Source organism: Triticum aestivum, chromosome 3A (assembly GCF_018294505.1).
Source record: "Triticum aestivum cultivar Chinese Spring chromosome 3A, IWGSC CS RefSeq v2.1, whole genome shotgun sequence".
In the NCBI taxonomy this organism is placed as follows: Eukaryota; Viridiplantae; Streptophyta; class Magnoliopsida; order Poales; family Poaceae; genus Triticum; species Triticum aestivum.
In genome coordinates, this window is record NC_057800.1 from 62,776,661 (window position 1) to 62,792,170 (window position 15,510).

General features: G+C 40.4%; 1 protein-coding gene across 8 annotated transcripts; it reads left to right on the forward strand.

Annotated features, from left to right (window-relative positions):
- Window positions 1-12,647: 12,647 nt before the first annotated feature.
- Window positions 12,648-15,132, forward strand: LOC123060297 (uncharacterized). Of its 8 annotated transcripts, none has more exons than XR_006427856.1 (7): window positions 12,648-12,795; window positions 12,911-13,165; window positions 13,392-13,825; window positions 13,937-14,088; window positions 14,171-14,269; window positions 14,345-14,585; window positions 14,661-15,132. XR_006427856.1 is itself a non-coding variant. In XM_044482946.1 (4 exons), the coding sequence occupies exons 1-3, from the start codon at window positions 12,752-12,754 to the stop codon at window positions 13,552-13,554; spliced, it is 447 nt and encodes a 148-aa protein (XP_044338881.1). In that variant the 5' UTR covers window positions 12,648-12,751; the 3' UTR covers window positions 13,555-13,825; window positions 13,937-14,089. The 8 variants fall into 8 exon arrangements, 1 of the variants encoding a protein (XP_044338881.1); XR_006427857.1 differs by having other exon boundaries at window positions 13,399-13,825; XR_006427859.1 differs by having other exon boundaries at window positions 12,911-13,825; window positions 14,162-14,269.
- Window positions 15,133-15,510: the final 378 nt, after the last annotated feature.

A 15,510-nucleotide genomic window follows, 5' to 3' on the forward strand; every position in this document is an offset into this window, starting at 1 on the left:
TTGGTGCAAACACTAATTAAAATATAAAAAACACAATCATAACAGAATCTAGATGAATTATTTATTAGTAAACATAAGCAAAAAAGCAAAGAACAAAAATAAAATTGGGTTGCCTCCCAACAAGCGCTTTTGTTTTAATCCATTAAGCTGGGCATTGATAATTTTAATGATGCTCACATGAAAGATAGTAATTGAAACACAAAGAGAGCATCATGTAGCATGTGAAAAACACATCTAAGTCTAACATACTTCCTATGCATATGCATCTTATAAGCAAACAAATTATCAAGGAAAGCAAAAACTAGCATATGCAAGGAAGAAGAAAGAAACAAAAGCAATCTCAACATAACGAGAGGTAATTTTGTAACATGAAAATTTCTACAACCATATTTTCCTCTCTCATAATAATTACATGTAGGATCATAATCAAATTCAACAATATAACTATCACATAAATTTTTATCTTCATGATCCATATGCATGCAAAGTTGAAACTCTTCCAAAATAGTGGGATTATCATAAAAAAAGTCATGACCTCTCTGAACCCACTTTTATCAAAAAATTCACAGGATTGAATATTCTCCAAATATGTGGGATCTAAAGTCGACACTCTTCCAAACCCACTTTCAATATAATTTCAAAGATTATTATCAATCTCATATTCATCATGGGGCTTAAATAAATTTTCAAGATTATAACAAGAATCACCCCAATCATGATCATTGCAACAAGTAGTGGACATAGCAAAACTAGCATCCCCAAGCTTAGGGTTTTGCATATTATCAGCACAATTGACATTAATAGAATTTTTGCAATCATGTTTTTCATTCAAAGATCTACCGTGAATCACTTCATAAAGCACGTCATCACAATTTTCAGATTCACAGATTTCAAGCAAAACCTCATAAAGATAATCTACTGCACATAACTCACTAGCAATTGGCTCATCATAATTGGATCTCTTAAAAAGATTAGCAAGTGGATGAGGATCCATAAACTTTTAGCAAGCGAAGATGCAAGCAAAAAAAGGCACATGGTAACACAAGATCGAACGGAAGAGGGGCAAAGCAAAGGCGAATCTTTTCAAAAATCGTTTTAGAAGTGGGGGAGAGGAAAATGAGAGGCGAATGGCAAATAATGTAATGCGAGGGAGAAGAGTTTATGATGGGTACTTGGTATGTCTTGACTTGGCGTAGATCTCCCCGGCAACGGCGCTAGAAATCCTTCTTGCTACCTCTTGAGAATGCGTTGGTTTTCCCTTGAAGAGAAAAGGGTGATGCAGCAAAGTAGTGTAAATATTTCCCTCGGTTTTTGAGAACCAAGGTATCAATCTAGTAGGAAACAACGCACAAGTCACCTAGTACCTGCACAAACAATTAAGAACCTTGCAACCAACGCAATAAAGGGGTTGTCAATCCCTTCACGGTCACTCGCAAAACTGAGATCTGATAAAGATAGTAAGATAAATATTTTTGGTATTTTTGTTGTATAGATTGGAAAGTAAAGATTGCAAAATAGTAAACAAGATGCGATGTAAATAAAAGAGATGCAATATAATAAGAAAGAGACCCGGGGGCCATAGGTTTCACTAGTGGCTTCTCTCAAGATAACATGTATTACGGTGGGTGAACAAATTACTGCCGAGCAATTGATAGAAAAGTGCATAGTTATGAAGATATCTAAGGCAATGATTATGAATATAGGCATCACGTCCGTGTCTAGTAGACCGAAACGATTCTGCATCTACTACCATTACTCCACACATCGACCGCTATCCAGCATGCATCTAGAGTATTAAGTTCATAAGAACAGAGTAACGCATTAAGCAAGATGACATGATGTAGAGGGATAAACTCAATCAATATGATATAAACCCCATCTTTTTATCCTTGATGGCAACAATACAATACGTGCCTTGCTGCCCCTATTGTCAATGGGAAAGGACACCGCAAGATTGAACCCAAAGCTAAGCGCTTTTCCCATTTCAAGAAAGATAAATCTAGTAGGCCAAACTAAACCGATAATTCGAAGAGACTTGCAAAGATATCAAATCATGCATATAAGAATTCAGAGAAGACCCAAATAATATTCATAGATAATCAAGTTCATAAATCCACAATTCATTTGATCTCGACAAACACACTGCAAAAGAGTATTACATCGAATAGATCTCCAAGAATATCGAGGAGAACTTTGTATTGAAGATCAAAGAGAGAGAAGAAGCCATCTAGCTAATAACTATGGACCCGAAGGTCTGTGGTAAACTACTCACGCTTCATCGGAAAGGCTATGGTGTTGATGTAGAAGCCCTCCGTGATCGATTCCCCCTCCGGCAGATCGCCAGAAAAGGCCCCAAGATGGGATCTCACGGGTATAGAAGGTTGCGGCGGTGGAAAAGTGGTTTCATGGCTCCCTGGATGTTTTGATGGTACAAGAGTATACATAGGCAAAAGAAGTAGGTCGGTGGAGCTCCGTGGGGTCCATGAGGGTGGGGGGCACGCCTACCCCTTGTGCACGCCTATCTTCAAACCCATACTAGTGCGATACCTATGGGAGTCAAATAAACACTGAGTCGAGGAACTTGATTTCGTACTCTGTGGACTTTGGACCACGCCCAATCGCACTATCGGATACACACCCTTTTTCATGGTGTACGGCGCAGAGGCTGTCCTGCCCTGCGACATTATTCATGACTCACCTCGAGTGTGCATGTATGAAGATATAGAAGCCGAGCTCGATTGGCAGGACGACCTAGACGGCCTAGAGGAGGAGCGCGATATTGCAAAAGCCTGTTCCGCATTCTATCAACAACAATCTCGGAGATACCAAAGCAGAGAAGTGTGGGCTAAGACGTATAATGTCGGTGAACTCGTTTTACACCTGATACGTCTCCAACGTATCTATAATTTTTGATTGTTACATGCTATTATATTATCTGTTTTGGATGTTTAATGGGCTTTATTATGGACTTCTATATTATTTTTGGGACTAACCTATTAACCAAAGTCCTAGTGCAAATTGTTGTTTTTTTGCCTATTTCAGTGTTCGCAGAAAAGGAATATCAAACGGAACGAAACCTTCGCGAGGATCTTTTTTGGAACAAACGCAATCCAGGAGACTTTGAGTGGAGGTCAAGGAAGCAACGAGGCGGCCACGAGGTAGGGAGGCGCGCCCAAGGGGGTAGGCGTGCCCCCACCCTCGTGGGCCCCACGGAGCTCCACCGACCTACTTCTTTTGCCTATGTATACTCTTATACCCTCAAAACATCCAGGGAGCCACGAAACCACTTTTCCACCGCCACAACCTTCTGTACCCGTGAAGTCCCATCTGGGGACCTTTTCCGGCGATATGCCGGAGGGGGATTCGATCACGGAGGGCTTCTACATCAACACCTTAGCCTCTCCGATGATGTGTGAGTAGTTTACCACAGACCTTCAGGTCCATAGTTATTAGCTAGATGGCTTCTTCTCTCTCTTTGGTTTTCAATACAAAGTTCTCCTCGATGTTCTTGGAGATCTATTCGATGTAATACATTTTGCGGTGTGTTTGCCGAGATTTGATGAATTATGGGTTTATGATCAAGTTTATCTATGAACAATATTTGATTCTTCTCTGAATTCTTATATGCATGATTTGATATGTTTGCAAGTCTCCTCGAATTTTTGGTTTAGTTTGGCCTACTAGATTGATCTTTCTTGCAATGGGAGAAGTGCTTAGCTTTGGGTTCAACCTTGCAGTGCTCGAACCCAGTGATAGAAAGGGAACCGATGCGTATTGTGTTGTTGCCATCGAGGATAAAAATATGGGGTTTATATCATATTGATTGAGTTTATCCCTCTACATCATGTCATCTTGCCTAATGCATTACTCTGTTCTTAGGAACTTAATACTCTAGATGCATGCTGGATAGCGGTCGATGTGTGAAGTAATAGTAGTAGATGCATAATCGTTTCGGTCTACTTGACACGGACATGATGCCTATGTTTATGATCATGCCTAGATATTCTCATAACTATGCGCTTTTCTATCAATTGCTCGGCAGTAACTTGTTCACCTGTCGTAATATTTTCTATCTTGAGAGAAGCCACTAATGAAACCTATGGCCCCCGGGTCAATTTTACATCATATTAGTTCCCGTCAACTTGCCAATTTTTGTTGTCGTTTATTTTGCAATCTTTACTTCCCAATCTATATAACAAAAATACCAAAAATATTTATCTTATTATCTTTATCAGATCTCACTTTTGCAAGTGGCCGTGAAGGGATTGACAACCCCTTTATCGCGTTGGTTGCAAGGTTCTTAATTGTTTGTGCGGGTACTAGGCGACTTGCGTGTAGTGTCCTACTGGATTGATACATTGGTTCTAAAAAACTGAGGGAAATACTTATACTACTTTGTTGCATCACCCTTTCCTCTTCAAGGGAAAACTAACGCATGCTTAAGAGGTAGCAAGAAGGATTTCTGGCACCGTTGCCGGGGAGATCTACGCTCAAGTCAAGACATACCAAGTACCCATCACAAACTCTTATCCCTTGCATTACATTATTTGTCATTTGCCTCTCGTTTTCCTCTCCCCCACTTCACCTTTGCCGTTTTATTCGCCCTTTTTCCGTTCGTCTCTTTTCGCTTGCCTCTTGTTTGCTTGTGTGGTGGATTGATTGTTTGTCACGATGGCTCAAGATAATACTAAATTATGTGACTTTTCCGATACCAACAATAATGATTTTATTAGCACTCCGATTGCTCCTACTACCGATGCTGAATCTTGTGAAATCAATACTGTTCTGTTGAATCTTGTTATGAAAGATCAATTTTCTGGCCTTCCTAGTGAAGATGCTGCTACCCATCTAAACAGCTTCGTTGATTTGTGTGATATGCAAAGGAAGAAAGATTTGGATAATGATATTGTTAAATTGAAGCTATTTTCGTTTTCGCTTAGAGATCGTGCTAAAACTTGGTTCTCTTCTTTGCCTAAAAATAGTATTGATTCATGGAATAAGTGCAAAAATGCTTTTATCTCTAAGTATTTTCCTCCCGCTAAGATCATCTCTCTTAGAAACGATATTATGAATTTTAAGCAACTTGAGCATGAGCATGTTGCATAATCTTGGGAGAGGATGAAATTAATGATACGTAATTGCCCTACACATGGTTTGAATTTATGGATGATTATACATTTTTTTATGCTGGATTGAAATTTGCTTCTAGAAATCTTTTAGATTCGGCCGTGGGAGGCACTTTTATGGAAATCACTTTGGGAGAAGCTACTAAACTCCTAGATAATATTATGGTTAATTATTCTCAATGGCACACCGAAAGATCTACTAGTAAAAAGGTTCACGCTATAGAAGAAATTAATGTTTTGAGTGGAAAGATTGATGAACTTATGAAATTGTTTGCTAATAAGAGTCTTTCTTCTGATCCTAATGACATGCCTTTGTCTACTTTGATTGAGAATAATAATGAATCTATGGATGTGAATTTTGTTGGTAGGAACAATTTTGGTAACAACGCTTACAGAGGAAACTTTAATCCTAGATCGTTTCCTAGTAATTCCTCTACTAAATATGGTAATTCCTACAACAACTCTTATGGAAATTTTAATAAGACGCCCTCTGATTTTGAGACCAGTGTTAAGGAATTTATGGTTTCGCAAAAGAATTTCAATGCTTTGCTTGAAAAAAATTTGCCTAAGATTGATGAGTTGGCTAGGAACGTGGATAGAATTTATCTTGATGTTGATTCTTTGAAACTTAGATCTATTCCACCTAAGCATGATATCAATGAGTCTCTCAAAGCCATGATAATTTCCATTGATGAGTGCAAAGAAAGAACCGCTAGGATGCGTGCTAAAAAGATTGCTTTATCAAAGCATGTTCTTCTAGTTTTCACGATAATAAGGATGAATATCTAAAAGTGATTGATGTGTCTCCTATTAAATCTTTGTTTTGCAATATGAATCTTGATAATGATGGGACTGGAGATGAGTCAACTTTAGCTAAAAGGCGTCCCAATGATTCGGAGTTTTTAGATCTTGATGCAAAAAATGGTAAAAGTGGGATTGAAGAGGTCAAAACTTTACATATCAATGAACCCACTATTTTGGATTTCAAGTAATTTAATTATGATAATTTATCTTTGATAGATTGTATCTCCTTGTTGCAATCCATGTTAAATTCTCCTCATGCTTATGATCAAAACAAAGCTTTTACTAAACATATCGTTGATGCTTTAATGCAATCTTATGAAGAAAAACTTGAATTAGAAGTTTCTATCCCTAGAAAACTTTATGATGAGTGGGAACCTACTATTAAAATTAAGATTAAAGATCATGAATGATATGCTTTATGTGATTTGGGTGCTAGTGTTTCCATGATTCCAAAAAACTTTGTGTGATGTGTTAGGTTTTCGTGAATTTGATGATTGTTCTTTAAATTTGCATCTTGCGGATTCCACCATTAAGAAACCTATGGGAAGGATTAATGATGTTCTTATTGTTGAAAATAGGAATTATGTGCCCGTAGATTTCATTGTTCTTGATATAGATTGCAATCCTACATGTCCTATTATTCTTGGTAGACATTTCCTTAGATAGATTGGTGCAATTATTGACATGAAAGAAGGAAATATTAGATTCCAATTTCCGTTAGGAAAGGCATGGAACACTTTCCTAGAAATAAAATTAAATTACCTTATGAATCAATTATGAGAGCCACTTATGGATTGCATACCAAAGATGACAATACTTAGGTCTATTCTTGTTTTTATGCTTAGCTAGGGGCGTTAAACGATAGCGCTTGTTGGGAGGCAACCCAATTTTATTTTTGTTCCTTGCCTTTTGTTCCTGTTTAGTAATAACTAAATCATATATCCTATGTTATGATTGTGTTTTTTATGTTTTAATTAGTGTTTGTGCCAAGTAAAGCCTTTAGGATCTTCTTAAGTGATTGTTGTTTGATCTTGCTGAAAAAAACAGAAAGTATGCGCTCACGAGAATAATTTTCATTTTTTACCAAAGAGCGATAAAATACCAATTCCAACTTCAGTAGATCAATATAAAAATTATTTAGTACGTCCTAATGTTTCAGAATTTTTGGAGTTACATAAGTATTCGGAACCTACAGATTACTACAGACTGTTCTGTTTTTGACAGATTCTGTTTTTCGTGTGTTGTTTGCTTATTTTGATGAATCTATGGCTAGTATCGGGGGTATGAACCACAAGAAGTTGGAATACAGTAGTTTTAACACCAATATAAGTAAATAATGAGTTCATTACAGTACCTTAAAGTGGTGGTTTGTTTTCTTATACTAACGGAGCTCATGAGATTTTTTGTTGAGTTTTGTGTTGTGAAGTTTTCAAGTTTTTGGGTAAAGATTTGATGGATTTTGGAACAAGGAGTGACAAGAGCCTAAGCTTGGGGATGCCCAAGGCACCCCAAGGTAAAATTCAAGGACAACCAAAATCCTAAGCTTGGGGATGCCCCGGAAGGCATCCCCTCTTTCGTCTTCGTCTATCGATAACTTTACTTGAGGCTATATTTTTATTCACCACATGATATGTGTTTTGCTTCGGACATCTTGTATGATTTGAGTCTTGCTTTTTAGTTTACTACAATCATCCTTGTTGTACACACCTTTTGGAGAGACACACATGAATCGGAATTTATTAGAATACTCTATGTGCTTCACTTATATCTTTTGAGCTAGATAATTTTGCTCTAGTGCTTCACTTATACCTCTTTAGAGCACGGTGGTGGTTTTATTTTATAGAAATTACTGATCTCTCATGCTTCACTTATATTATTTTGAGAGTCTTTTAAAACAGCATGGTACTTTGCTTTGGCTATAAAATTAGTCCTAATATAATAGGCATCCAGGATGGGTATAATAAAAACTTCCATATAGAGTGCATTAAATACTATGAGCAGTTTGATGCTTGATAGTTGTAGTGAGATATAAAGGTGGTAATATTAGATTTGTGCTAGTTGAGTAATTGTGAAATTTAGAAAAACTTGTGTTGAAGTTGGCAAGTCCTGTAGCATGCACATATGGTAAACGTTGTGTGACAAATTTGAAGCATGAGGTGTTCTTTGATTGCTTTCCTTATGAGTGGCGGTCGGGGATGAGCGATGGTCTTTTCCTACCAATATATCCCCCTAAGAGCATGCGTGTAGTGCTTGGTTTTGATGACTTGTAGATTTTTGCAATAAGTATGTGAGTTCTTTATGACTAATGTTGAGTCCATGGATTATACACACTCTCACCTTCCATCATTGCTAGCCTCTTCGGTACCGTGCATTGCCCTTTCTCACCTCGAGAGTTGGTGCAAAATTCGCCGGTGCATCCAAACCCCGTGATATGATATGCTCTATCACACATAAACCTCCTTATATCTTCCTCAAAACAGCCACCATACCTACCTATTATGGCATTTCCATAGCCATTCCGAGATATATTGCCATGCAACTTTCCACCGTTCTGTTTATTATGACACGCTCCATCATTGTCATATTGCTTTGCATGATCATGTAGTTGACATCGTATTTGTGGCAAAGCCACCTTCATAATTCTTTCATACATGTCACTCTTGATTCATTACACATCCCGGTACACCGCCGGAGGCATTCACATAGAGTCATATTTTTGTTCTAAGTATCGAGTTGTAATTCTTGAATTGTAAGTAAATAGAAGTGTGATGATTTTCATTATTAGAGCATTATCCCATGTGAGGAAAGGATGGTGGAGACTATGATTCCCCCACAAGTCGGGATGAGATTTCAGACGAAAAAAAGGAGGCCATAAAAAAAGAGAAAAAAGGCCCAAACAAAAAAATGAGAGAAAAAGATAGAAGGGGCAATGTTACTATCCTTTTTCCACACTTGTGCTTCAAAGTAGCACCATGATCTTCATGATAGAGAGTGTCGGTGTCAAAACCGGCGGATCTCGGGTAGGGGGTCCCGAACTGTGCGTCTAAGGCAGATGGTAACATGAGGCAGGAGACACGATGTTTTACCCAGGTTCGGGCCCTCTTGATGGAGGTAAAACCCTACGTCCTGCTTGATTTATTCTTGATAATATGAGTAGTACAAGAGTTGATCTACTATAAGATCGGAGAGGCTAAACCCTAGAAGCTAGCCTATGGTATGATTGTATGTTGTCCTACGGACTAAAACCCTCCGGTTTATATAGACACCGGAGGGGGCTAGGGTTACACAAGGTCGGTTACAAAGGAGGAGATATACATATCTGTATTGCCTAGCTTGCCTTCGATGCCAAGTAGAGTCCCATCCGGACACGGGACGAAGTCTTCAATCTCGTATCTTCATAGTCCAACAGTCCGGCCAAAGGATATAGTCCGGCCGTCCGGAGACCCCCTAATCCAGGACTCCCTCAGAGAGTCTCCTATATTGTCACTTTCATATACTAGTGGGAATTTTTCGTTATAGAACTTGGCTTGTATATTCCAGTGATGGGCTTCCTCAAAATGCCCTAGGTCTTCGTGAGCAAGGAAGTTGGATGCACACCCACTTAGTTTCTTTTGTTGAGGTTTCATTTATTTATAGCTCTAGTGCATCCGTTGCATGGAAATCCCTACTCCTTGCATTGACATCAATTGATGGGCATCTCCATAGCCTGTTGATTAGCCGCGTCAATGTGAGACTTTCTCCTTTTTTGTCTTCTCACACAACCTCCATCATCATATTCTATTTCACCCATAGTGATATGTCCATGGCTCGCACTCATATATTGCGTGAAAGTTGAAAGAGTTTGAAAAGGCTAAGTATGAAACAATTGCTTGGCTTGTCATCGGGGTTGTGCATGATGGGAGCATTTTATGTGACGAAAATGAAGCATGGCCAAACTATATGATTTTGTAGGGATAAGCTTTCTTTGGCTATATTATTTTGATAAGACATAATTGCTTGGTTAGCATGCTTGAAGTATTATTATTTTTATGTCAACATTAAACTTCTGTCTAGAATCTTTTGGATCTAAACATTCATGCCACAATAAAGAGAATTATATTGAAAATTATGTTAGATAGCATTCCACATCAAAATTTCTGTTTTTATCATTTACCTACTCGAGGACGAGCAGGAATTAAGCTTGGGGATGCTTGATACGTCTCCAACGTATCTATAATTTTTGATTGTTCCATGCTATTATATTATTTGTTTTGGATGTTTAATGGGCTTTATTATGCACTTTTATATTATTTTATATTATTTTTGGGACTAACCTAATAACCGAAGGCCCGGTGCAAATTGCTGTTTTTTTGCCTATTTCAGTGTTTTGTAGAAAAGGAATATCAAACGGAATCCAAACGGAACGAAACCTTCGCGAGGATCTTTTTTGAAACAAACGCAATCCAAGAGACTTGGAGTGGAGGTCAAGGAAATAACGAGGCGGCCACGGGGTAGGGAGGCACGCCCAGGGGGGTAGGCGCGCCCCCACCCCTTGTGGGCCCCACAGAGCTCCACCGACCTACTTCTTTCGCCTATATATACTCTTATACCCTGAAAACATTCAGGGGAGCCACGAAACCACTTTTCCACCGCCGCAACCTTCTGTACCCATGAGATCCCATCTGGGGACCTTTTCCGGCGATCTGCTGGAGGGGGATTCGATCACGGAGGGCTTCTACATCAACACCTTAGCCTCTCCGATGATGTGTGAGTAGTTTACCACAGACCTTCGGGTCCATAGTTATTAGCTAGATGGCTTCTTCTCTCTCTTTGGTTCTCAATACAAAGTTCTCCTCGATGTTCTTGGAGATCTATTCGATGTAATACTTTTTGTGGTGTGTTTGCTGAGATCCGATGAATTGTGGGTTTATGATCAAGTTTATCTATGAACAATATTTGATTCTTCTCTGAATTCTTATATGCATGATTTGATATCTTTGCAAGTCTCATTGAATTTTCGGTTTAGTTTGGCCTACTAGATTGATCTTTCTTGCAATGGAAGAAGTGCTTAGTTTTGGATTCAATCTTGCGATGCTCGATCCAGTGACAGAAAGGGAACCTACACGTATTGTATTGTTGCCATCGAGGATAAAAAGATGGGGTTTATATTATATTGCTTGAGTTTATTCCTCTATATCATGACATCTTGCCTAATGCATTACTCTGTTCTTATGAACTTAATACTCTAGATGCATGCTGGATAGCGGTCGATGTGTGGAGTAATAGTAGTACATGCAGAATCGTTTCGGTCTACTTGACACGGACGTGATGCATATGTTTATGATCATGTCTAGATATTCTCATAACTATGCATTTTTCTATCAATTGCTCGGCAGTAATTTGTTCACCCACCATAATATTTGCTATCTTGAGAGAAGCCACTAGTGAAACCTATGGCCCCCGGGTCAATTTTACATCATATTAGTTTCCCGTCAACTTGCCAATTTCTGTCGCTGTTTATTTTGCAATCTTTACTTTCCAATCTATACAACAAAAATACCAAAAATATTTATCTTATTATCTGTATCATGTCTCACTTTTGCACCGTGAAGGGACTGACAACCCCTTTATCGTGTTGGTTGCAAGGTTCTTAATTGGTTATGCAGGTATTAGGCGACTTGCGTGTAGTCTCCTACTGGATTGATACCTTGGTTCTAAAAAACCGAGGGAAATACTTACGCTACTTTGCTGCATCACCCTTTCCTTTTTAAGGGAAAATCAACGCATGCTCAAGAGGTAGCAACGTCTCCCAGAGAAGAAGAATGACAAGCTCAAACCAAAATAGGAGGGCCCCTTCATTATAAATGAAGTTCTCACTGGAGGGGCCTATCACTTTCGTAATGCATCGGATAATCGCCTAGAGCCGAATCCATGGAACGCTGCTCGGCTCCAAAGATTCTACGCATAAGTTCGGTCATACTTCTATTTCATTCTTTTTTCTCCTCTTCATTTTGTTCTTTATTTTTTCGTTTTTATACAATTCCCAAAATATGTTCGGATAAATTAACCAAACACTTGAGGGGTACACGTCCTAAAATGTACACACCTCACCATGACTGGAGGCTTATTTAACTGAAGCTTATTATTATTCCGAGCATGGAGCTCACAATATATGTGTTGTTTGCTCTTATATACCTTTTTTGACATTATATGCACCTCTATGACTTAAGTTTTTGTCAAGCTGGGTTGCCTTGCTTTTGTGTTTATGCCCTACGTTCCCGATTGTTCGGCTAGGGCGTACAGGGAGCGCCTCTGCGATTGTTACAACCGGGTCATCCGAACATGTACCTCAGACGGGTGAAGCCGAAAGCTTACGTTCTTAAAAGAATAATTGGTCGGCAACCAAACGACAGATTGTTACATTCTGGTAACTCTTTAAACAAGCAGACGTTTTTCCGTATTACGGACCAAAGCCACGGCGTGCATAATTTCAGCACGCTAGCCCAAGAAAATGAACCTTTAACGGGACGTGGTGTTTTGGTGCCCGAGTCCAGCTGATCCCGAAATCTGTGGCGTACGTTCCTGGCTCGGGGTCCACATAATTCGCTGTGGCGCGCCTGACAGCGAGAGGGAAAAAAAGGGCGTACGATGGAATACTGTACGAAACAGTTGCTCTTTCGTGGGCCCAAAACGTATGGGTTGGACGGCGTTTGCGCTCGATAACTCTGGTCCGTGGTCCAGATCATTAGAAGCCCAACTGAGCCAGGGATCAGATAAGGTGTCCCCGTTCTGAGTAGGTCCTGACGGCGGCGCTCGTGCTGCATCAGCGGCCACGCGAAAAAATGGAGGGTTCTGGGCTGAATTTCCTGCTCGACGCCGTTGACAGGTTAGTTCCGGCAGATCAGGTGGAAGTTTATTGTGATTTGTTCTGCAGCCGGTCCAATTGATGGAAGAAACCTGACGAACAGATCCTGGTGGCGGTCGTTGTTGTCTTCTTGCAGGTTCCCATTGCGAGAGGAGTTCGCCAACAACATCGAGCAGCCAGATCCGGTTCCTATGGCCTTCTTGCCCAACAACGAAGCTGGTCTTGCCGTTCATGAAGACTCGAATGCTGGGTCTGGGTGCGCTAAGCAGCTTGGCGGCGATGGGACTGGTAGAGAAGGAGTTAGTGTCCACCGGCGTCGGGATGCATCTCCGACGAGGTCGGCGCAGTCGACCGACCGAGTCATTCTGGAGGCACCTAGATGGACGAAAAGGTCTGCACCCAAACCCTCCCATTCTTGTGCTGTAATTTTTCAACTGTGACTGTCTTCGTCTCCTCTGTGCATCATTTTGTCAAAAAACTGGTTTGCTTTAGCAAAAATCCTTAATATTTTTTTGTCATATCTAAATGGCCCTATCTAAATAGTAAGCCGTGGCATTGCAGCCCTTGCTTAGAGGTGCCTTCTTTTAAAGTCAGGATCGCGTTCACCATCTTTTCAGAAATTAGTGTTGCAGATTAACTCGATGTCTGGATCAATGTAAATTATGTTGTAAGAAGAGGACGATGCTAGTGTTGGAACATCAGCCCAGGTGGGGGTGCGGATGGAGCGAGGTGGAGGATCAGGATCAGAGGCAAGGGATCTGGCCAGAAAACATGGCCTGAGCAGGGGCTTGTGCGGATAGCTTGAGATTGCCGAATACCTTGCTAAGTGCGGGATTCGGTATGAGGTGATTCTCAGAAGGACGAAACAGCTATGGCGAGTGGTTCAGGGAATCCACCAGTTGATCCTTCAGTAACGAGTGAGTGTGGGGAGAAGTTCCCTCCGCCAGTCGGTCTAAACCATGATGAGCCGTCAATTAGGGATGTTTTGTGGTTCTACGACAACATGATGGGCTGTTCGGACGGGAAGCTGCCGAAATAAGGCGTCTATCTTGTAAGTCTAATCGCAAGGAACTTATTGATATTTGTACTTATGAGCTGTTTTGTGATTTTTTCATCAGAAATTGGGTTAGCCACTTCAATCCAATTGCGGTGGTGTTGTCAGGACCAGGACCTTAAGGATGAGCTTGGGCCTAGAGGTGAGATTACAGTGGATGGCTGCAGGGGCATCCATCAAATGTTAACTGCGAAAGAGTTGATGATATATACCATGGATGGCTAGCAAGATGGAGAGAGATTTTGGATCCCTGCTTTGTGGTAACTATCTCTTTCATCAACATTTGGTTTGTAGTAGCTACGTTTTCGGAAAGAAACAACTGATTGGGTGTAGGAACTGCAGGAAGAACTTTGCAAACCAGATGATGAAGTTGACTGGGATTACATCTGTAAGATGATGGAGTCCAAGCTAATGGGAAACAAGATTGAGTGGCTGAAGAAGGTAATCCTGAGATCTTTGGATGTCTCATGCTGACGTACTACTATTGTAAATACTGAATTCAGTTTATGTTCCTAGTGCACTTCATGGGTTGCTGGTCCTTGTACATCCTGGACCCCGAGAAGGAGATCTTCACGGTCTTGGACCCAGCTGAGACACACCCTACTGATGAGATGGAAAGGAAGCACATCGCCAATGCAAAAAGATTCTAGCTTCTATTCTGCCAATGCTTCAGAGACATATTCGGTGGCTGGTTGGTTGAAGTGGAAGGATGGACTTTCCTGTATGCCTTTATGTCCCAGCATGATCCTTGCGCTAGGTGAGTTTATGCCAAGAGCAACTTTTGTAATGTAGTATAGATGATAATGGTCTTGAAATGATGATTTGTTGACAGGGAGGAGAGAAGCGTTTACATTGTGCACTACATCCATGAGTTCAATGGGCTCTACCTGCGATCTATCATCAGAGGATAAGTATCGGGCATCACATTTTGATGAATGTTGTAGTAACTTGTGATGAACATAGGTTTCATTAATATGTGACCTCATTTGTGTGCACAGATATTGTTTGATCACCTGCGGCTCGCATATGAGATCGTGACTATGAGAGGGAACCAGCGTGACCTGCCAAGAGTTTCCCGTGCTTTGAAACCGTAGACCGAGGGAATGAAGCGGAATAGTTGCAGGGTGGTCCTAATTTTTGACTCTGTCATGCGTGTGTTCCTTAGTGTATTTTTTCACTTTTGGTTTGTCGCCTCTGAATTTGTAACCCAAATGTGGGTACTGTAAACTGGACAATGGGTTTGAATTTGTAATGTCAAACCTGAAGTACTAGTCGAATGTTGAAGTCGAAGCATTTCCTTGAAACTTGGTGTTTAAACAATGCAAAGTGTTTTCTCCCTTAGGCGGTTTGATGTTAATGTGGGCAAGGTATCTGGCAACTGGCATGGCCTGATGGCCATATCAAAGCGTCATTGCAGCTATATATGTTTGACGCATGCTGCTCATTGTGGTGTATGTGTCTTATATAGCATGATATGTGGATGGTCGCCTGGCATTTCCAGACTTGGATGCCCTGGTATATGTGCAAGTCTAGCTGAGGATGAAGCAGACATGGCAGCAGATCAAGGATAAGAGTCGCGGCGCGGGAAAAGGTTTGTATGGAGTTTTGCCTGGAGAATCTGAGGAAAAGAGAATAAATATAGACGGATTGGGTGAGTGGCAGTTAAATCCACAGTGCAAGAG

Excerpts from the sequence above, each read along its gene's own strand:
- LOC123060297 (XM_044482946.1), top strand. The coding sequence starts at position 12,752 with ATGGAGGGTTCTGGGCTGAATTTCCTGCTCGACGCCGTTGACAG. Across the intron at positions 12,796-12,910 it reads CTGCTCGACGCCGTTGACAG|GTTCCCATTGCGAGAGGAGT; the intron begins GTTAGTTCCGGC and ends GTCTTCTTGCAG. Across the intron at positions 13,166-13,406 it reads GCACCTAGATGGACGAAAAG|ATTAACTCGATGTCTGGATC; the intron begins GTCTGCACCCAA and ends TTAGTGTTGCAG.